The sequence below is a fragment of the Petaurus breviceps genome, unplaced genomic scaffold, assembly GCF_028583685.1.
Source record: "Petaurus breviceps papuanus isolate PSGF00001 unplaced genomic scaffold, PetGlider_PUasm1.0 225, whole genome shotgun sequence".
In the NCBI taxonomy this organism is placed as follows: Eukaryota; Metazoa; Chordata; class Mammalia; order Diprotodontia; family Petauridae; genus Petaurus; species Petaurus breviceps.
The window spans coordinates 8,077,346-8,100,216 of NW_027185889.1; the positions used below are offsets into that span (position 1 = coordinate 8,077,346).

Sequence of the window (22,871 nt, forward strand, 5' to 3'; positions counted from 1 at the left end):
GGATTTTATTGGGACCCAATATTCCATCATTTCATTAGAAGTTTACAATCAGGGTCAGTAAGTTGATCTTCTGAAGGTGTACATTCCATGATTTTTTCACACAAGCCAATAAACTCAACAAAAATGAACAAAATCTTACAGTTTTTTTTGCCAGCTAAGATGGTTCTAATCACTTTATAATGACAACTCACATTCATATAGCATTTTCCTCAAAACTCCGTGAGGTAGCTAAAACAATGGTATTAGACACACTTGACTTGCCCAGTTTCATACAGCCATTCGGAGCTAGGGATCGGCCTCAAGTCCTTCCATGCCCAAACTGGCCTTCTTTCCTCTCCTCCATGATATCTATCATTTGTGAGAAAAGCTAATGAGGGCAGAGTATCACTGAATAGCTTCCAGAAAGAAACAGCTAAATGCTCTGCCCTAATCAGATCACATTTAGAATACTGCATTCAATTCTGGACATAACAGGAACCAGAGAAGGGCAAATGGGATGGGTGTGTGTGTGTGTGTGTGTGTGTGTGTGTGTGTGTGTGTGTACATACACATATATGTATGCCTATGTGATCATTACATTTAGGTTTGATGGAAGGGGGAAAATTCTAATAATTAGAACAGTCTAAATGTAGAATGCGCTTCCTTAGGAGATAATCTTCAAGCAGTGACCAGATTACCTAGTATTAGAGTAGAGAATCTTCTTTGGGGATAGGCAACCTTTGCAGTCCCATCACAGAGTCTATATCACCATAGTCTGATAGTCCATGACTATCTGAAAAACTGCAAAATCATTAATGACAAGACCATTTCACAATAGTGCATAAAATTCTTTATTTAGAACAATAAAGTATATGTATATATAATGTAATTTCAAATTCAAACCAGTATAAAAAAAAAGAGTCGGGACATAACACCTATTTTAAAAAGTACGCATACGGTATATACACATACACATCACATTTTACAAACCTCTTTAATTAACCTTCAGTCATAATAAACTATGCAAAGTAGTGTTGACATACATTTACATTAGAACTCCAACCTAAAACAGAACCAGCAATATACCTGTGCATCCATCAAAAAGGAATCAGGGTCCTTTTTTCAAGCACACTCATTGCAAAATCATGGCGAATAGATATTGTGTGCAATTCTACACTACCGTTTGATAGTGTAGGAGACTAGGATTTTCTGATTGGGGAGAAAGTGTGAGTCTTGTAGCTCATGAGTCAAATAACTGAAAATGGCACTGTGTTGTTAGATCTTCCATTCAACAGCTCCTGTTCTTAAAATAATAATGATAATGTAAAGAGAAAGCAATCATAGTATGTATTGTACTTGGTGACAGTCATCAGAAATACACAAATATCTACATACATATATATAGATAGATATGCATTTTTGCTTAGTTAATATTTCAGGATCTCAGAAATGGGCTTTTTACAGGAATAATTGCTTGTAAAAAGCCCTCATTAAGAAATTAAAGTACTCTTATTTGTCTCCTAGAACAAAGGCATTTCCAATTCTAGTGAATGTGTAATTCAATATTATAATAATGTTCCTTGGAGCACTCAAACTAAAAACTCATCTTCTCGCTCCTTGTGTGGTATCTGGCACATAGGTGCTTAAAAAGCGTTTGTTGATTGATGGATTGATTCTAAGAGGGGTTTCAAAATTCTAAAATTAAACTAAAGATGAGTTGACTTATAAAATTCTCCTCATTTGTCCATGGGGGGAAAAAAAAGCAATAATAACAAATGGCCAGAAAAGTAATTTACGGATTGGTCCATCCCAAATTGATTTTAAAATATCTTCTGGCATTTTGGACTTTATGTATATCCTACATTTTAGGCTCTTAGCTTTTAATAAAATAAAGATATTGAAATGCATAATTTGGTGGGTTTCCAAATGTTAAACATACATTAAAGCAATTCTTCCTGACTGCAGGATCTAAAGTGTACTTGAATATCATGAGGTGTAGAAGGTGATCCAAACTGTTCATTCAAGCAGAGCTGAAAAGCCATCACTTGTGTAAATAGTTATCCAATTTACCTTGGGTGAAATGAAATCCTGTTTGACTAATGGGCCCTGTTTACATTCTAAACAAAAACAATAATTATTCTGGAAGGTCAACATTTTATATACTCAGACCCCAGAACTGAATACTACCTGTGTAATTGTCAGCTCCATTTTTCTTTCCTTGTCTGTGTTGAAAACAAAGAAATGTGGAAAAACTAATAAATGTGCCAGTAAGAAGAAATGTGGATGACACACCTTAACTATAGAAATATGTCATAGGGATAGCTGTGAATGTGGAATGGAGCTTTTTTTTTTTCTACAGATTTAAAGCTAGATTGAATCTGGTTGATAAACTGCATCACAAAAATCCTCCAAAATATTTTGATTAACTAGAAACAATCTAAATCTTACCTAAAGGAAACCTTTTTTTTTTTAATTGACATCTTATAGTATGGCACGATCAATGACTAGTTCACTAAGCAAATGAAGGGGAGTAAGATGTTTCTGATATTTGAGATTGGCAGTGTGAAAAGCATACTGTGTAACCCAATGTTCAGGACCATTCAGATTTTACTTTCTAAGAACCATTAGCCATGGGGCTGGTTTCTTTACAATCTAAGTTTCTCAAAATAAGGTGCAAAGCTTTAAGGGTCATATACGGTCTTCAGACCTTCTGAAGTTACTTCAAAAGGCAACTCTGAAATGTAATGTTGGGATAGGAATGTAACAGGAAATCGCAAGGTGTTTCTTAGACAGATGCCAGCTGGCTAACTCCAATAATGTTGCACGTTCTCTATTTGGTCAACTCTGGACTATAATAATGAAGCTATGCATTCTCTCTACAGGCAGGCATGTCAGAGCCTGTGCCCAACTAACTAGCATCAAGCAATTATGCTCAGCGTTGTTTTACCGTTAAATGCATCTAATTGTCTTCTAAAGCTTGGAGAATCGGGCAGTCCATATGGTACAATCCAAACTGAAGATTCCAACTACTACGGAGACTTTCTGACATTTCAATACAAAGGAAGGAGAACAATGACTGTTTCATGCCTTTCTGGGTCAAGAGGCTAGTTTGTCAATGGCCAGTCTGTGGAGATAATTCATCATTGTACTGTTGCACCAATCATCAGCTTGGAAGGGTACGCTTTTGGCTCCATTTATAGCTTTGTGGCACATTAAAACACACACACACACACACACACACACACTCTCTCTCTCTCTCTCTCTCTCAGTCTCTCTCTCTTCTCTCTCTCTCATATCCAGCAGAAAAAACTAAGAATTAATTGTTCATTGGCTTTAATGAACTGTCTGCCTTCAAAAGATTTGAACATATCATTACGCTTCTCAAGATACTTATAAATCCTAGCTTAAAATCATTAAGTGTCCATATTACAGAGGGCTCTGGTACAGGGAGCTTGGGTAGTAGATTCAGTACTATGCTTGGGGTCAGGAAGACCTGGGTTTAAATTCTACCCACAACACTTGCTAGCTGTGTGACTCTGGTTCAGTTACTAACTTCCATGTACCTCACTGAACCACCCCCTTAGATATATCTAGTAGGCTGCAGATTGGGTCTAAGAATCCCCAGTGTTGACGAAATCACAGATCCTTTGCCCTTCTTAGCAACACTTGCCAAGTTTCTCCAAAATATGCCCTAGGAAGTCATATGTTTTAAACAGCAAGCCAACATGCAAAACTGAAGAAAGCTTAAAAAAAAATCTCTGAATTATATCCTTAATGAATAGTGCCAGATCTTAAATAAATGGATATTTCAAACATGACAAAGACTATGTTACCAGTAGCTAAAGTTTCTAGATTTCTTATTCTTTTGCAAAGGCCAAAGTTTTTGATACCCATGTTTAGGGCTGTGGTTGTTCTTGTTAGATACTGAATATTCTAAGCCATATCCATGTCCCTCCCACAGCTATAGTTTCAAGTTAAATCTCCATACATTCAGCAGTTTCTCCTAAGACTCTCTTTACATAACTTTGTGTAAGGTTTCTAGAATACATGTATATAAAATGCTCTAATATATTTTGGAAATGTATCTATACACACCATAGTGGTTATCAAAAAAGGGAAGACATCACCAGGGACACCAAATGTCTTCTTCAGGTAGGCCCTTCTGATATTCAGTGCTGAAAGCTTCTTCATATATTAACTCTTTCAGAGCTTCTCCATGTGGTGACAAAAATCACCAGTCTAATTCAATATTGACTCCCCCTGCATGGACAGCCATGGACAGCCAACCATGTCGGATTATCCGCTAAGTTTTTTGTTTGAGATGGATAGATATTGTATTCATTGGGCAGAGAAAGAGACTTCATTCATGACATGTCGTCCAAAACATGAACCTAGATTCCGTAAGACTAAAGGTCGGCATGCTTACTTTCTGCATCTCTCAGATTTCCCCTCTTCCCATATTAGTGTCTTTAAAACTCTGTTTTCTATAGCTTCTCTTTCATTTTTTTTTATCCCCACAATCCAAGCTCAAAGCCATTTCTACAGACCAGGTTAAACTGTGGGATGCAGTTGACAATCGAAGGATTAGAACACATGGATGTTTGGTAAACTCCACGTTGCTGGAGACATGCGGGTGGTGCATGGAGTCCAGGGAATGCAGTTCCTTTCCCGACATAAGTTACCAGTTCTAAATGAGACGGCAAATCCCCAAATTCTTAAAATAGAGTTTTGCCCCATGCATATTCTTCTTTGCAGATGATTAATTCAGCGCTGGTTTCACAGTAAGACACTTTGTCCCCACTTCTGAATCATCGTTTTATGGAGTCATGGGTAGCAAGTACAGACAGAGACTCAGTCTGTCACTCCAGACAGAATATGAATTTGCTTAAAGCTACTTCATTTATGAAGCAAACATAAAACTGTTACCCGCCTAGAGGAGAAGGAGGAAAAAAGAGAGATTGTAGTATTTTGGTTTTCTCTATTCTTTTCATTCTTGATCCAGAAGCAGTCAGAAAAATCTACAAGTCAGCAATGTAGCTGCAAACTGCTCTCACCCACACGAGTCTAAAAAAGCACTGTCAAAGTTATTCTGTAAGGTCAGCAACCACTCTGGCCCTGAGTTTCTTCAAGGAGAACTAAGAAATGCCTGAGGGTATCACCAGAAGTTTTATGGCATGCAGGTAGATAGAGAAAGAAGAAAAGGAGAGGAGAAAGAGTGAGGCAATAGGAAAGGGTGAACAAGGCAAGAAGAATGAAGAAGTAATGCCAGAAGATCAAATAAATTGCTTTGGATGTTACTCTGCAGACACCAGAGCTTGGAGAGATTACTTAACCTGATCTAGACATCATTTCTCCCTCTAATTCAGTTCAATAAATATTCAATAACCCCCGCTTTGTGCAAGGCACTGTGCTGGCATGGGGGAAATCCAAGATTAAAAAAAAAGACAAAGGAATGTAGAGTACAAGAGTACAGAGGAGTCAAAGGATCAAAATCTGAATACTGCCTTTGACATTTATTATCTATGTGACATTGCTATTGTTTTTTAGTCAATTTCAGGCATGTCCAACTCTCTGTAACCCCTTTTTGAGGTTTTCTTGGGAAAAATACTGAAGTAGTTTGCCATTTCTTTCCCCAGCTCATTTTACAGATAAGGAAACCAAGGCAAACAAGGTTAAGTGACTTGCCCAGGGTCACACAGCTAATTAATGTGTGAGACTGAATTTGAACTTGGGTTTTCCTGACTCCAGGTACTCTCTCCATTGTGCTACTTTGCTGCCTCCAACAACAACATTTGATCAGAATTAGATCTCGACTTAAAATTCAACACTCTTTACTACACCATCTATATTTCTAAGTCTTAGACCAAAAGGAGGGAAGGATGGATGCTGGATTAAGATTGGTTCCTCTCAGCAAAATCAGGTTTCAATTGTTCAGTTCCCAGAAATTCCCAAGAATAGTCCACAACTTAAGTCATTCCCTGAATGGTCCTGCTCAGAATAACAAAGAGCTGTTTGAGGGAAAGGGACCTATTGAACCCTACCTTTGTTTATTCCTGCAGTATCTGGTTCAGTATCTGAGGCAAATAAGAAAATCAGATAGAGATTCGGACCAAGATTTTCCCCAAGTCCTGTACCACTATAGAAATGGTCATGAGGCAGCAAGCTCACATTTGCCACACTCTATTTCACTGCTGCAGAGCTGGTTATGAACAACAGAACTTTGGATTAATTTTTGACCATTTCCAGCTCTGATCTGAAGCATTTGTACTTCCTTTTCTGTTACTCACTATATGTTCCTAACAACCTCTAGGTAATTATGTAGAAAGAATCCTGTAATTTGAGTCAGAGAACATGGGTTAAAATTCCACTTTACCTGTGTGATCTTCCGGTTTTTTGTTTGGATCAAAAAAAGATGAAAAAAGTGCTTAGCATTGTGCCCAGTACATTGCATGCACAAATCATGGCTTGATTTCTTTTTATTTCTTTTATTTTATTTTGCTTTTTGGAGGGCAGTTGGGGTTGTGACCCAAGGTCACACAGTTATTTTTTGTGTTAAGTGTCTGAGGCCGGATCCGAACCCAGGTCCTCCTGACTCCAGGGCCAGTGCTCTATTCACTGTGCCACCTAGCTGCCCTTGATTTCTTTTTATTGACTGAACATACAGATGTATAAAATGATGGAAAAAATGTTAGTAATGCAGATTAAACTTATAAGTGTATACTTTTTTGTTCTTTGGTCATTTAGGTAGGTCCTGAACCAATTTGCTCTCACACTTTTTTAGTTTTTATAGCTATCAGGAAAAAGCAGAAAGTTTTCATAAGAGCTGACACATATATCCCCTTAAGGTCTGCAAATCTCTTTACACACATTATCTCATTTGTAGACTTTTAAAAGGTTTTAGACTTTAGTAGGTAAACAGGTTAAAAAGTTTAACATTTGGTAACAAGCTACCCAATCTTAAGATCCTAGCATCTCTCCCTGGCTCCTTAATTCATTACCTATTCCCAGTCTAGGATTAGCTATGGGTTTCACAAACAACTCATGATCTGTAGTTCTGTCACTAGTTTCTGTAAGCCTGACTCTTTGAATGAGTATGGTTTTGATTTCCCCATGGCAGTAAGGAATTTCGCCTCTTTGTTCTGATTCCTAAACTGTCAAGTTTGCAGAAAAATAGTACTGCCTTTTCCTAACTGGCTGTATTACACAATCAGAAACTCAGAAAGTCCTGAGTTCAAATCCTGTATCACACACTTATTAGCTGTGACCCCTAAACAAGTCACTTGCCTCAGTTTATGTAAAATGCAGAGAACAGCTCTTACAGGTTTGCTGTGAGGCTAAAATGAGCTAAAATTTGTAAAGTGTTTTGCAAGCCTGGAAGAACTATATAAATATGATGATGATGATAAAGTTATAAGAAGAAACCATTGGAGAAGTAGCTCTTTGCATTTTGACGGGAAGAAAAATGGACTGCCAGAAGGAAAAAAATTTGGAGTTAGGGAGAGACCTTGAAGAATAGAAGGTCCCTTGACCTTAGGAGGTCAGAGCTTGGTAACAAAAGGACGAACAATGAACAGAAGTTCCAAAGCCCTATGAGATCAAGAAAAGTTGTTTTAATTGCTTTATATTGCTATTGCTAGTATAATGTAAGTTTCCCAAGAGCTAGGAGTGTCCCCAGCATCTCACCTGGAGTCTGTCACATGCTTAAATGCTGTTGATTAATTGATTTTTTTTTTTAAGATAGGGAAGACCTGAGCATGTCTAGAACTAGATGGAACAAGCCCATGGATAAGATTCTACTCCACTATTAAGTGCCCACTATGTATATGAATATGAGGCAGCTATAGAACAATGCATGGAAAGCTGCCCTTGAAGCCAGCAAGGCCTGGGTTCAAGTTCTTGCCTTAGAAATAAGATAGGCTGTGTGACCCTAGACAAATAACCTCAATTCCTAAATTCTCAGTGCTCTAGGCACTAACATCAGAAGTTACTGGATACAATAACAAACTCAAAAAGTCCCTTCTTATATTCTACTACATAAAGGCAGAAGAAGAAGGTTTATTTATAAACAAGGTCCCATAGAAGATGGGCAAGAATAAGCCTGAAAATACAAATGGAAGATTTAACTTTAGAGAGGAAAAGACACATCAACAACATTTAAGCATGTGATAGGCTCCAGGTGAGACACTGGAGACATTCCTAGCTCTTAGGGAACTTATAACTCTAAGGTTAGAGGGAGAGATGGAGGTAACCACAAGATGATAAAGTGAATGCCAGACAGGTTCAATTATTTTTCTGTAAGAAGTAAAAAATCATAGGCTGAGAGAGACAAGGATGGACAAGATTTCAGGATTTAAAGATAGAAATTATGATATGCATTGTGGTGACTGTGTCAGGGATTCAACAGGAGCTAGGGTGGGGGGAAGAAAGGGAGGACAGAAGAACAGTAATGGAGTAGAAAACACACAGCATTAATCCGTCATAAGTGAGGTCTGTAGCACTGTATTGTCCTCCCAGGCCATTCTAGGGCCTGGGGGGAGGATCAAAGAAAAGAGATGAGGAAGCAAATAGCATAAGAGATAAGTCACTCTTGACCCCAATGTTCCTTCAACCAGACTTACACACTACCTGGTTCCAATCAAGTGGCCTGCCAGGCTCTCCCTGCAGAAGCCTGTGCATCTGCCATCTTTGTGCCTCAGCACAGACTGACCCCCATTTTTGGAATGCCACTCCCTCCTCACCTCCACCTCTCATAACCTCTTGCTTCCTTCAAAGTCCAGTTCTGGAGCCACCTCCTTTCCTAATCTCTTTCCCTCATAAAATTACTTTGTATTTACTTATCTGTGTACATAGAGTCATAGATAAAGAGGTAGAAAGGGCTTTAGAGGTCGAGTCCAACCCCCTCATTTTACAGCTGAAGAAACTAAACTCAAGAGGGGTGAAATGACTTGGCCATGGTGGTAGAGCTACTATGTAACAGAGCCAGAGATCTGAACTTGCATCCTGTGACTCCAAGCTCAGTGCTCTTTCCATGGCACCACACACAGTGGAACTCCATAAGGGCACAGCATTTCTTTGTATCCCCATTGCTCTGCATGTAGCAGTTACCTAAATGGTGTCTGCCGAATTGGATTGGGTTTTGGATCTGCCACCATTTGCATTAATGTATCCTGTATTGTTACTGGGCACACTTGCTTTCATCAGGGAACACACATTACCTGAGTGGGAATCTACACTGTAGCATTTGCATGGGAATCTACCACCTATGTGTGAAATTTATTATTCTTCTGCTTAGAGTTCCTAGTCAGTTCCCAGTCCCCTAAATCTCACTGTTCTTTCTTTAGATGTATTAACAAAAGAAGATGTAGCTATACTACTTATGCAAAAGCCAGCCACTCATCAGGATTATATTTGCTTAATGTTCGTGACTCCCAGCTGATAAAGAACAAATTAGACATACATGACTCCAACAGGGAACAGCTTGAGTTTCAAAAATTGTACATAACTACATCAAGGACCTTATAAAATCCTGATTCTAACTTGTGGCCAATGAGAGGATGGATATTTCTTGTTAATTCTTCTGTCTTGAGAAAAACTTACCGTTGTGCAAAAGTAACAGTGTTGATACAAGCAACAGTTACACTTCTTGAAACTCTCTCTCTTTTTCTTGCAACATACTGGGAGGAAAAAAACAATAGAAAAAGCTTATTTGCTTTTGGCTAGAGATTCCGGAGAACACCATGAACTGATCATTGTGGAAGTCAGTGTTTACCATGGGCCAAAGCACAAAAGATTGCAAAATGGAGCAAGCTGTAGTTTGCTCTGGGTCAGAATCCCAGGTTTGCTACTCAGTTAATATTTACTGATTACCCACTGTACATTGTAGAGTAGTTTAGTCACCTTGGGTAGAAAAGGAGACAGAAGACCCAATCCCTGCCCTGAAGGAGCTGATAATCTACTGGAAAGGTTGTGTGTGTGTGTGTGTGTGTGTGCGTGTGTTTGCACACATATAGATTGGTTATTAGTATAGCTAATTCCCAGATAGGGAAACTGCCTTTGTTAATGTAGGTTACCATATACTCTACAAATTATTTAGTATTGGACATTAAGTGACTTGACCAGGCAGCACACGCCTCCTAGCTTCTAGCCGTGTTCTCCATTCATGCACCATGGCATGGTACCTCACATATATAAAAATAAAAAATTAAATTATTCAAAGATGGAATAAAGAAAAAGGTTATTGTTCGGGGTTAACCGGAAAGGGCATCCTGGGGCAAGTTCTGACTAAGGTCTTAGAAGAGGGGTTCTTAACCTTCTTGGTATTATAGACCCTTTTGGCAATCACATAAAGCTTGGAATAATGTTTTTAAATGTGTATAATAAAATATAAAGGACTACAAAGACAACTCAATATACTGAGATAGTTCTACATACACACAATTGAAACATATTCACAGACTCCAAGGTTAAGAACCTTAATCTGTCTTAAAGGAAGTGAGGGACTGTGAACTCCATGAGAGCAGGTACTGCTTTTTTTTCTTTGTAACTCTGATGCCTATGCCAGGGCTGTGCACACAGCAGGTGTCAAGGGAAAGGAGTAACACAGACTCTAGGAAAAGGTCACTACAAGGAGGGGGAACAAGGTTCAAGAGACAGCACATAGATGAGCTTGGCTAGAACACAGGATATGGGGATGGCAGTCATATAAAATGACATATAAAATTTAGAGAGATGAGGGAATCTGGCAGTGAAGAGCTTTGAAAACCTAGGAAAAGATACTTTGCAGCAACTAGAGTATTTTGAAGTCTGCAAAGCTTTCTGTGTACATTATCTCCCTAGAGTCTCAAAATGGTCCTGCGAGACAAGGACTACAGGCATTGTTATGGCCATTTTATAGGAAATTGAGGCAGGGGGAAGTTAAGAAGTCTGTCCATGGTCTCATGGCTAAATAAGCTCAGAGGTAGGATTCTGATTCTAAGGCAGGTCTTCTGGATTCTAAGTTCAGTTCTGTATTCACTATGCCAAACTATCTCTATTGTACTAAGGATGATGATGATAATATTTATATAATAAAATGTAGTAATAAAGAAATATAGTCTATTATGCAATTAATGAGATAATATCTTTATCTTACTAATAATATAAAAATTATATCAACATATGATAAAACATATAGTTACATATAAACTATATAAAACTATAACACTATCTTATACCATGATATAATTACAGCATTTATGATATCATTGTATAATACTATATTACAGTACTTTAAATTATAATACATAAAGAGAAATATAATTTATTATATAATTAAAGATAATGTCTTTATCTTACTAATTATAGAAAAATTATATCCACATGATAAAACATGTATTTATACATATACTTGCAATCTATAATAAAACTGTAATGCTATATTATAGCATTTATGATACCATAGTAAAATGCTATATTACAGTATTTTAATTATAGTACATATTGCTAATAAAAAATTTTGTTAATAACATAACAAAATTATATTGCTCTCTACTATTATATAATTGTTATTATATCTCCACTATTATATAATTACATGCTATGTATAAACATAATATGTAATAATTATTGTCATTATTATTATCATTATAGCAACAGGGGGACACTTTAAGTTCCTGGACAGGGAAGTGACATGCCAATAGTGAGACTGAATTATATTATTATGGAGGTTGTATATAGGAAAGTAACATAGGCTTGTGGTAATGATTGTATGTACTAGGATGGTAATTCAAATCAAGGAAAAGAAGAGACAGTGGTGAGAAAGTTGGGCATGCAAAATAGACTATGGTTGTACTGTGGAAAGGAAGCTGATACATTCCAATGGTTGAAAAGTTTCAAAGGTTATGTAGGAAGCCATCTCTGTGGAAGGGTTCACTGTAGATGCAGCCAAGTGTGACCAAATGAGAGGTCAAGATGTAAATGTGAATGTGAGGGAAAGGTCACTAATACATACACAATGGATTTGCAGTGTAGCAGTCACGTGTATCTCTGGTAAAGTAAGTTACCTTATTTCGTTATCCTCTTCACTAATCTCTCTGTTTTCACCTTCCATTTTAAGACTCATTTGTTTTTTCTGAGAAAAGAAAAAGAAAATACAATCATACTATGATAGTTTAAAAGGCTGTAAAGTTAAAGAAGTAAATGGCATATATCTTTAATTATTTAATTCCAATGATTTTTTAATCATGTAACAATCTATGTTTTAAAGATTAGTTATTTTAAAATTAAGAAAAAATACTACATTATTAATTCAGCATTTTCAGAAACAAAGAGAACATATCGACAAATTTAAAAGCTGAATATCTGAGTAGGACTCAATCTAAGAGGTGTTTTGAAAACTGACCAAGAGCAACTTGTAATATAGGCATATAAGTTGACTTTAGAATGTTATTTTAAAGCATATGCCTTTTTTTAAAAATGTAATTCAGATATATTAGAAGCAGCCTTCATCTCCTAAGCATATACCAGAACAGGACCTTTACCAGTATGGCAGGTGGCAAAAGAGAAACTCACTTGAGTTTAAACATAAATCACAGAAAAAAATGGAGGTTAGGGTAATTGATTTTCTTGTTAGATTCCATTTTGCACAAAATGGTGGTTGTTTGGTTAACCATTTATTAAGAAGAATACAGAAAGCAAATCTTGGGCTTCCTTACCTTCCAGTATAAGACTCCCAGAACAAAGCCAATTACAAGAGAAAACAGTGATGGCAACACGATGGCTACCCAATGCATATTTGGGTCTTTAGCAGGTCCTGATGCCTTCCCTGTAATTAAAAAAAAAAAGTATTATGTTGAAGACAGAACCATACAGGAGACTGTGCCACCATGATGTAGGTAATTAATTCTAACATAATTCTGTTTAAAGCTTTTAAAGAAGAGATTTTTCCGTTAAGAAATCATGAGGTTCAGGGTACCTTCCCCTGACCCACACAGCTCACACAAACTTTGGGTATATAAACCATTAGTGAAGTCAGGACTGATTGTCCATTTATAATCACAGTCTTAGGACTTGGAGGCATAAGAGACTTTAGAAGCCCATCTAGTCTGGCCCCATCAATTTATATATGGGGAAACATGCCAGAGAAGAGACTGAAACTTGACCAAGTTAGTGAGCAGCAGAGGCTAGATTGGAGTCCATATTTATTGACTATCTAGTTGGGTTTGGACATGCCTTGAAGGCTACTAGATGCTTCCTTGTGATTCCTGGAGAAACTTGAATATCCATGGTGTAGGAATGCCTGCTGCTCATGAGAATCCTGTTTGTTGGCCTGGCATTCTGCTTGGTATCAATTTCCAGTGGCCAATGACTATAAAAATCATCATAAAAACAGCTGATACTTATGTCTCACTTTACATATTTCATTCCAGTTGATCCTTACAACAAGCCACTATTATTATTAGCCCCATTTTACACATGAGGAAACCAAGACAAAAAGAGGTTAAGTGACTTGCCCAAAGTCACAAAACTAATAAATAAATATGTGAGGCAGAATTTGAATTCAGGCCTCTCAAACACTAAGTCCAGCCCTTACTCTATCCACTTTACCACCTAGTTGCCTATGACAGCCAGAATTTACATAGCACTCAAAGTAAATACTATCTTGTGGGAAGAACCTGAAGCAGAGAGAGGTTAAGTGACTTGCTCGGAGTCACACAGTAAACACATAAATCACAAAAAGAATGGAGTTAAGGGTAATCGATTTTCTTGGTAGATTCCATTTTGCAGTGTTTGGTTGGATTTGTAACTCAAGTATTCCTTACTCCAGGTCCAGAATTCTATCCAGTGAGCTACCTTTCCTGCCATTATGGCGAAGGATTTGGGAGATTCAAATGCCACCGTCACTTTGGAATGAGATGGACTGTCTCCTCTTTGCCAATAAATGCAGATTATCTCAGAGCACAATGGAGTTTTCCTGTATGTGTCACTCTATAATTCTACTCCTGAGCTTTTCTTTCAGTCCAGCCTGGGATAAAAAGCTCTTTCCCCATGGTTTCCACACAGCATACCACTGATACATCTCAGCACATTTCTAAAAGGTTTTCACAGAAATGAGAAAAGTAGAGATCTTGGCATCTTGACACTCTGCCCTTAGGAGGAAATAAATCATTCTCAAATAATTAAAACTGATGTTAAGGGATGCCTATGTCTCTAGACTTAGAGGGAAGGAAATGACTTTCACTTCAAGAAAACGATTTAATTTGGATGATTTGCAAATTTCTTGATCTGCATCCAATTCCACTTTGGCAGAGCTTGGACAGCTGTTTAGCAGCTTTGGTTTCAATAAAGTAGTTTTGCCACAGCCAAAGCTGAGTGAAAAAGGGAATTCTTTGTGCAGACCTCAAAGCCCAGAAAAATCAATGGTCTTGCAACTCGACCACATGCTGTCTTTGCTGGATGGCAGTACCATGGCCAAAAACACTCCCATCAGCACATGTCCTATCAAACAGGGAAACATGGAGGCCCCTCATTCATTTAGAAAAGTGACCACAAAGGACTGGGGCTCAAACCTCCTTTCTAGGCTCAACTTGGGGGCCAACGCTTCCAAGAGGCTTTTCTTGACCCCTGAAGAGGTTAACTGCTGCCTACCACAACCCCAAAATTACTTCATCTTGACTTAGGATTTGTTTTATCTATACACAGGTGATTCTATTTTTTCTTTGTATCCCCAGGTCTGGCATATATCTCCCCAGTAGAAAGAAAGCTCCTTGAGGTCAAAAACTGTTTTTGTCTTGGTATCCACAGAGAATGGCCTAAAGCTCCACAGTAGAAAATAAAGGGAGGGACAGCTTTGGTTTTGTCTTTGTGTTCATACCTGGCATCTACCTCCCCAGTAGATAGTAAGCTTTCTGAGGGTAAGGAGATGTGCTATTTTAGTATAGCCCTGTGACTAGCAGTCAGTCAAATAGAAAGGAAGTTCTCTGAAGGAAAGAAAGCGGGGAGGGAGGGAGGGAGGAAGAGAGGAAAGAAAGTAAAAGAAAGGAGGGAGAGGAAGGAAGAAAGAAAATCAGGGAGGGAGGAAGAGAAGAAAGTAAAGGGAGAGAGGAAGGAAGGGAGAGAGGGAGAGGAAAGTAAAAGAGGGGAAGGAGGAAAGTAAAGGAAGGGAGGGAAGAAAGTAAAAGAAGGGAGTGTGGAAGGGAAGAATAAAATAAGCATTTATTAAGCACTATTAATGTGTCAGCCACTGTGCTAAGCACTTTACAAACATCTCATTTAATCTTCACAACAACCTTGAAAGGTAGTTATTATTATAATCCCTATTTTACAGATGAGGGAAACCAAGGCAGGCAGTAGTTAGGTGGTGAGTATCTGAAAAAGTAGGCTTTATGAAGGAAGGGATTGTTCTACTCTTGCATTTGTATCTCTCCCCAGCACCCTGGTACAGAACCCAATGCTTAGCAAATTTTTATTGAATTGAACTGCTGAGTTCAAGTTAAAGTCAGACTTCGAGATGTCTTTTTTTTTTTTTAGTTTTGCAAAACGCACATAAACTCTTGGAGAGTCCTGACTTTTGAGATGCCAGGAATTTCAGACAGAGCAGCATATTCTTCTCCATGTGGGTAATTCATAAGATGGCAAGTGTTTCAAGAACTATGATACTAAGTGCTAATGACCTCCCAGTAGGTTGGCCTGGTCTCACATTATGGAATTTCCTCATTCACACAAAATCAGGGAGCAGCATACAAAACAACTTGTAATCAAATGACATCTTCTCTAAGGTGTTTCAAAAATTCTCTAACTAGAAAATCACTGGCAATTTCACAGTCCAATGGCAAGATCGCACCAAAGGGCAAGTGCATTTTGAAAGCCCAGAAATGGTTGTTCACATGCTGTGGAGCAACAACATAAAGGACAGTACCCCCATTAAAAAGTTTTCCCAATTGTGGGATAATCTCATTGCAAACTCATGCAAACTCCTATGGAGGCTAATTGGAGCCGTGCATGCATCAAATCAGGTATTCATACTTACTATTACTGCTACTGCTGTCATTCCTAAGGGAGCTGGCTGCAACGGGGGGTAACAAAAATGGTTTTGTGACATTGACCCTGAAATCTAAATAGAAAGCAACAATGTGTCAGTGTTGCATAGCGACTTACGTGTATTACAATGCTCCTTAAAGGCGAAGCTCTATATGGCCGACTGGGCAGCTCTGTGGAGGCCTGGCATCTTTGGATCATAGACTGAGAGCCAATGAGTCCAAGCCCCCCATTTTACAGAGAAGGAAACTCAGGCACTGTCTCTAGAGATTTAGAACTCGTTTATTATTATCTGGTCATGCTGTTGTACTGCATGAAAAAAACCCACCACAATCATTATGTGGACCAGCACAAATAACTACTCATCAGTAAAGATTATTTAAAATATTATATATTTTATATATTTAAATGTATTATTAGCTTATTTATTTATATTGTAGTTTATATATCAAAATATTATATATGACAATTTTATAAACATTATATGCACACATGAATTGTAGTGTCTTTGTGTGCACACATGTGTTTTGTACATGTGTGTACATGTACATAGATATGTGCGTATGTGTGTGCACACAGGTGTGCATGGGTATATGCATGGATATGTGTAGATATGTGTGAAGTGTGTGCATGTATGTGTACACACATGTATATATGAATATGTGGGCCATAAGGAGTGGGGGGAAATTTCAGGTTGAGGACTCTGTCCTGAACAAGAAAGCAGGGGAGGGGTCTTGGCACTGAGCCTCTGTACCTATCCAACAGGCTGGCTGGATAGAATAAAAGCCTCCTTACCTTAGAAGCAAAATCATAAGGGTGAGTATTGAAAAAGGGAAAGAAGAGAAACCTGGATGGTAAAAGCCAAGAAAGTTAAAAATTAATGGCAAACTCCAGGCTAATGAGTGGTTTTTAAACAATGTGTGCATTCACAATATAGCTACCATTTTGAATAGTCTGATATCATAGATACCACTCTCCAAATGCATGTATGCATTGGCAGGTATAGGTGTGCTTACAGAAATACATATCCTCATAGACATATGACTGACAAGTCACTGGCTGATGGGTTAGACTTGAGTCTGCAGATTCCCTTCTTACCTTTCTCAGGCCCTACTGTTGAAGGCAGGACACAGGTGCTCTGCTCCCATTTTTCTTCAAATTCTTTGAAGGCATCGATGGATTTATTAAAGAAGCTAAAAAACTTTTCAGGAAAAAACAAGCCTTCTTGATAGATGTTGTTATTTTGTTTTCGGAAATTCTAGAGGAAAGAAGCAGTGCTGACATTATTCAAGTGCCATTTTTGCTCAATGTAGGTCAAAGACATTGGTGGGTTGCTTATCTTCAAAGATTAAAGTGGGACGAGCCTTAGGACGCTGAAACTGTCACTTTTTCAAAACCGTCTCAGTAGGATCAACTTTAAAAAGCTCTGATTTGGGGCCCAGGCCAATGCATTTTGACATTTAATTGCTAGCTGTCCTCTGATGTTTCAGGTCTACAGTTTTCTCCAGGTAAGCCTGAAGAGGCCTTTGGAGCACGGTCACCAACAAAGAAAGAATCCTCAAAGGCAATGAGACCACTGTTTGCTACAAAGATTCCTAGTTTCTTTTCAAGGCTCAATTCAATCTCTATCTTCTCTGTGAAGCCCTTCTTGATTCCCTCAGCTATTAAGGCCTTTCAAATAACTTTATCTTCAAGTGTGTGCACACATGTGTGTTTTGTGTATTTGTATGGTATCTCCCCTGTCTAGATCAGAAAATCTGCAAACTTTGGATGGACAGAAATGATGGGAGCATTTTAGTTGGGCTACCCTGGCGGGGTTGAGGGGGAATGGGATGAGAGAAAAGGAAGAAAAAAAGCACAGGGTAGAAATTACTGCCTAGGCTTCATGCCAATGCAAAGCTTCCAGGATCATAGGATCATTGCTTCAAAACTTGTAAGGTACTGTTACAGGTTATGTAATACAACCCCTTCATTTCACAGATAAGAAACTGAGACCCTGAAAAGCTAAGTGACTTGCCCAAGGTCATAAAGTAACTTTATTCCAATACACTACAATAGTGGTTCAAAAGCCCAGGAAGCCACTTTCTGTCTTTGTGACCTTGGACAAATCACAATTTTTGTAGGTCTCTGTTTCTTTATCTGTAGACCAGGAGGCTGGACTAGATAAACTTTAAAGTCCCTTCCTACTCTGATCATCTCTGAGCCTGGCATTAACTCCAAAATAGGGATGGAGTTGAGTCCACTCATCTGTCAAATGGCCCAGATAGAGACAAAAATGACCAGTACATTTTTATGGTCTCCAAGAAGCCAGGCAAAGATATTACTCCCAAATGGAACAATCACAATATGGATAAACATCAGAGCTAAGCCTTCAATATAGAATGTTTTCCATCCAAACTTAATTTTAAATAGCTGACTAATTTGGAAGCCTTCTCCAGATGAATTCCCAAATGAAGCAACAGCACAGGTCAAACAATCTTTATTTCACAGTGTGAGGTAATTCTGTTTCCAAATCAAGGGAAATAAACTTTAAAGCATTACCCTCTCTATAATTTCACACTCTTCCCTGCCCCATGCTATTACTATAATTTTGTTAATGCAGAGAAAGAACTCTGAGCTAGAATTATTATGTTTAGGTTTGTAATTCCAAAATAATTCAACTTGTTGGCATTTAACAACATCTTAAATATTTCACTGCATACATGTATGAACCCACACACAAAAATCCTTCACACTTCCAAACCCTTCTCCCACCACAACTCATGTTAGAGAAGAACAAAAATACACCCTCCTCCTCTGATTTTTTGGATATATTACCTTATTTTTCTCTTCTAAGCATCCCATCAGGTCATCAATGATTTTTATGAGTTTATCAATGATTGAATAATTACTCAGACTACTGGAAATTTTGGAAAATTTGTACAAGAGGCTGTTCAGGCTGTTGGCCAGTTCAGGCACCATCAAATGTAACCAACAATGATTAGGCTGCAAGGGAAAGAGAGACAAGATTAGACAAACATTTCAGAGTCCCAGACTTTTACTCATCAGATGGGGAGTGCTCAGGAACTCCCTTGCCAGACTAAATCAGTCGCTATATATCAGTTGTTAAATTAATCTGTATTTTGTTTTAGGCTATACAAAGGCATGAGAGGCATCAAGGTATGATATACAGGGAGACCTCTGCATCAGGACGATTTGAGTTTGCCTCTGACACATATTGACTACCCTGGAAAAGTCACTTAACCCCTGTGTGTTCCAGATACCTCTCTATAATATTGCATGTTTCAGAGAAGGCAACAACTTGCATTGGTAGAAAAAGAATTTACTTATCCTGAGCTCCCAAAACCAATGAAATCAAAGATCAAGTTCAAAAGACCAGTGATCAAAGTCAAATGTTAATTGTAAGAAATTGGCATTCAAGGATATGAAGAGGCAGTTTTCAGAAGAAGAAATCAAAGCTATATCTATATAGTCACAGGGAAAAGATGTTCTAAATAATTATTGATTAGAAAAATGTAAATTAAAACAACTCTGAGGTACCACCCCACACCTACCAGAGTGGCTAATATGATAAAAAATGAAAATGTTGATGCTGGAAGGGATGTGGGAGAACTGAGACACATGCACAGTTGGTGGAATTGTGAAATAATCCAACCATTATGGAACACAATTTGGAATTGTGCCCAAAGAGCTATAAAACTGTGCTTACCCTTTGATCCAGTAAAACCAGTACTAGGTGTATATTCCAAAGAGATCATAAAAAAGGGAAAAGGACCTATTTGTACAAAAAGTCTAATAAAGCAGCTCTTTTTGTGGCAGCAAAGAATTAGAAATTGAGGAGATATTCATCAATTGGAGAATGTTTGAACAAGCTGTAGTAGTATGCTCATGGAATACTACTGTGCTACGAGAAATGACAAGCAGGAAGATTTCAGAAAAACCTGGAAAGACTTACATGAACTGATGCTGAGTGAAGTGAGCACAACAAAGAGAACATTGTACAAGTATCAACTGTGAATGACCTAACTATTCTTAGCAATATGAAAAAATGCTATCCTTTTCTGGAGAAAGAACTGATGGACTCTGAATGCAAATTGAAGAACACTTATTTTTCATTTTCTTTCTTTATTTGTTTGATATTATTTTTTTGGATATGTGTTTTCTTTCATAACATGACTAATATGGAAATATGTTTTGCACGACTGCACATGTATAATCGATATAAATTTGTTTATCATCTCAGGAGTGGTTGAGGGGGAGAGAATTTGAAACTCAAAATTTTTTTAAGTGAATGTTAAAAATTGTTTTTACAGGTGATTGGGGGAAAATAAATTATTCAAAAAAGTAAATTAAAAATAAAAATGAAATAAATTGGTACTCAAAACCAAAAAACTCTTACTTTAAATACCCCTTGTATCTTTCCAGTATATATAACATGCAAGTGAATTCATTAAGCATTCACTAAATCATGGTATTAGCAGTATTCTCAGCACAAAGTAGCTATATGACTATTCTTGACCTCAGGCAGTTAATGTCTTTAAGCAGAAAAGACTTACTAACATCTGAATCCATACCTAATATGTGCATATCACTGTACTAAGTATTGGGGAGAGAAGAGGTACAAATCTAGGTCATCTAATGTAACCTCTTAATTTTACAGACCAGGAAAAAAGAGGCACAGAGAATTTAAGTGACATGTCCAAGATCACAAAGCAAGTAGCTGAAGTGAGATTTGAACCTAGGCCTTCTGACTTCAAAATCAACATATTTTCTACTGCATTATACTCTCCCTGCCCTCATGGAGCTTTTCATCTTGTATGTGAAGGGTGAAACACACATACTAAAAACTGTAATGGAAAATAATATTACGTGAACAAGAAAGTACTATAGGGAGAGAGGGGTTCTGAGAAGTTGAAGGTTATTACTAACTGGGTGAATCAGGGAAAGTTTAATTTGAGAGCAGAATATTTGCTTTGGGATTTAAAGGCTGGAAAGGAATTTAGCATATGGAGAATAGGTAAGAAAGGTACTCCCCAAAGAAGAAGGAGTTAGAGAAGCAACTTAGGTGGAAAGGCTCAGAAAGGAATAGTCAATATTATTAAAAACAACTCTAGAAATGTCAAGGAGGATGAGGAGGGATAATGTCTCTTATCTACTGTGAGATGCTCTATTCAAAATGATTCATCTGCATCTTCTACTGGATAGCTTTCTTTGTTCAGTGAAAAGAAAACTAACTCTGAACTCAGAGGTCTTGGGTTTAAATTCTACCCCTGATACTTACTGCCAGTGTGACCTTGGGCAAGTTACTAAACTTCCCTGGGCCTCAGTTTCCTTATTTGTGGAAAGAAGGTATTTCATTAGCTAGATTCTGAGGTACCTTCCAAATGTCTGATGCTTACAAGACCCTTCTGAGGAGGGCAGAGAAAGTATCATTATTGCTATTCTGAAGATAAGGAAAACTGTAGTTGAGAAATGGTGATTCTGGTCAACTCTCTTAGCTTCTCCATGCTTTAGACAAATCTCAGACCCTAAGCTAGAGACGAAGCTGATCTAGAGTGAATGGGTTGAGATCTTATCCCAGATCTCACAATGTTATCTTTCCCACCAAACCCAAACTTGTCTAATTCTGTCAAGGGCACCTCCATCCTTACAGAATAACTGAGGTTCAGGACCTCAGTCATCCCCTCACCGCTCACTTTAATTCACCCCAAATAGCCAAGTAACTGCCAAACACTGTTTCTTTTTGCCTTATTGGGACTTGCGCAGCGTTTGGCACCTTTTTGTTGTTGTTCAGTCATTTCAGTCATGTCTGTTTCTCTGTCATTCCATTTGGTGGGTTTTGTTGTTGTTTTTTGGCCAAGATACTGGAGTGGTTTGACATTTCTTTCTCTAGATCATTTTGCAGATGAGGAAACTAAGGCAAACAGGATTAAGTTGCTTGCTAGGGTCACATAGCTAGTTAAGTGTCTGAGACCAGATTTTGAACTCAGGAAGACTCATCTTCCTGATTCCAAGCTCAGTAAGTGTCTGAGGCCAGATTTGGATGCAGGAAGATGAGTCTTTCTGACAATCCACTGTGCAATCTAGCTACTCCCACCTGGCACACAGCAGGTGTTTAATAAATGCTTCTTGCCTGGACTTGACTCATCTATACCTACTCTATCCTCCATGTATCGACCAAAGTAATTTTCCTAAAGTGCAGGTCTGACCATGTCACTTTCCTACTCAATATAATCTCCAAAGGCTTCCTATCACTTCTGGTACTAAATATAAACTTCTGTTTAAGCATCTAAAGTCCCTAACAGCTTGGCACCAACCTAACTTTCCAGCCGTGTGATACATCACTTCCTCCTCTGCACTGTATGATCCTCCCAAGCTGACTTTCATACTGATCTTCAAACTTACACCGAAACAGAACTAAAATATTCAAACTCAGTCTAAAATTAAGGTTTGATACTATCCATTAAGTAATAAAAAAAAAAAAGAACTAATTAGTTATGCAGAAAACTTTCCCCTGAGAGGAAGTCTGAGACAGCCTACTTTTGCTTATTTTTGCTTTGTGGATGGTGATCTACACAGAGAAACATGACTTCTCCTGGAAAGGTGTTCATTGATTGTTATGACCCATTATTTATAACTGTATTAGGCATCTTTCAATTTAAAAGTATCTTTAAAAAATCAGTTTTATTAACTACACTGATCAAATTAACTAGCTAATCAATTACTAACATTAAATATTTACAATGATTTTTAAAAATGAGGAAGCATGTTCAATCCCAGCACTCTTAACAGATTATTATTATTATTGGGAATCCACCCCAGGATGGAAAGGAGAAGAGGAGAGGAGAGGAGAGGAGAGGAGAGGAGAGGGGAGGGGA

General features: G+C 37.9%; 1 protein-coding gene across 2 annotated transcripts in view; it reads right to left on the minus strand.

Annotated features, from left to right (window-relative positions):
• Nucleotides 1-812: 812 nt before the first annotated feature.
• Nucleotides 813-22,871, minus strand: part of KITLG (KIT ligand) — a 126,348-nt gene continuing 104,289 nt past the window's right edge. The window contains exons 4-10 of one of the 2 annotated variants that reach the window (XM_069095126.1): nt 18,811-18,978; nt 17,092-17,251; nt 15,986-16,069; nt 12,672-12,781; nt 12,021-12,088; nt 9,577-9,653; nt 813-4,909 (exon numbers count right to left, since the gene is read on the minus strand). In XM_069095126.1, the coding sequence (XP_068951227.1) occupies nt 9,614-9,653; nt 12,021-12,088; nt 12,672-12,781; nt 15,986-16,069; nt 17,092-17,251; nt 18,811-18,978 (630 nt within the window). In that variant the 3' untranslated portion in view covers nt 813-4,909; nt 9,577-9,613. The remainder of the gene's footprint in view (nt 4,910-9,576; nt 9,654-12,020; nt 12,089-12,671; nt 12,782-15,985; nt 16,070-17,091; nt 17,252-18,810; nt 18,979-22,871) is intronic. The other variant, XM_069095127.1, reaches the window with a different exon arrangement.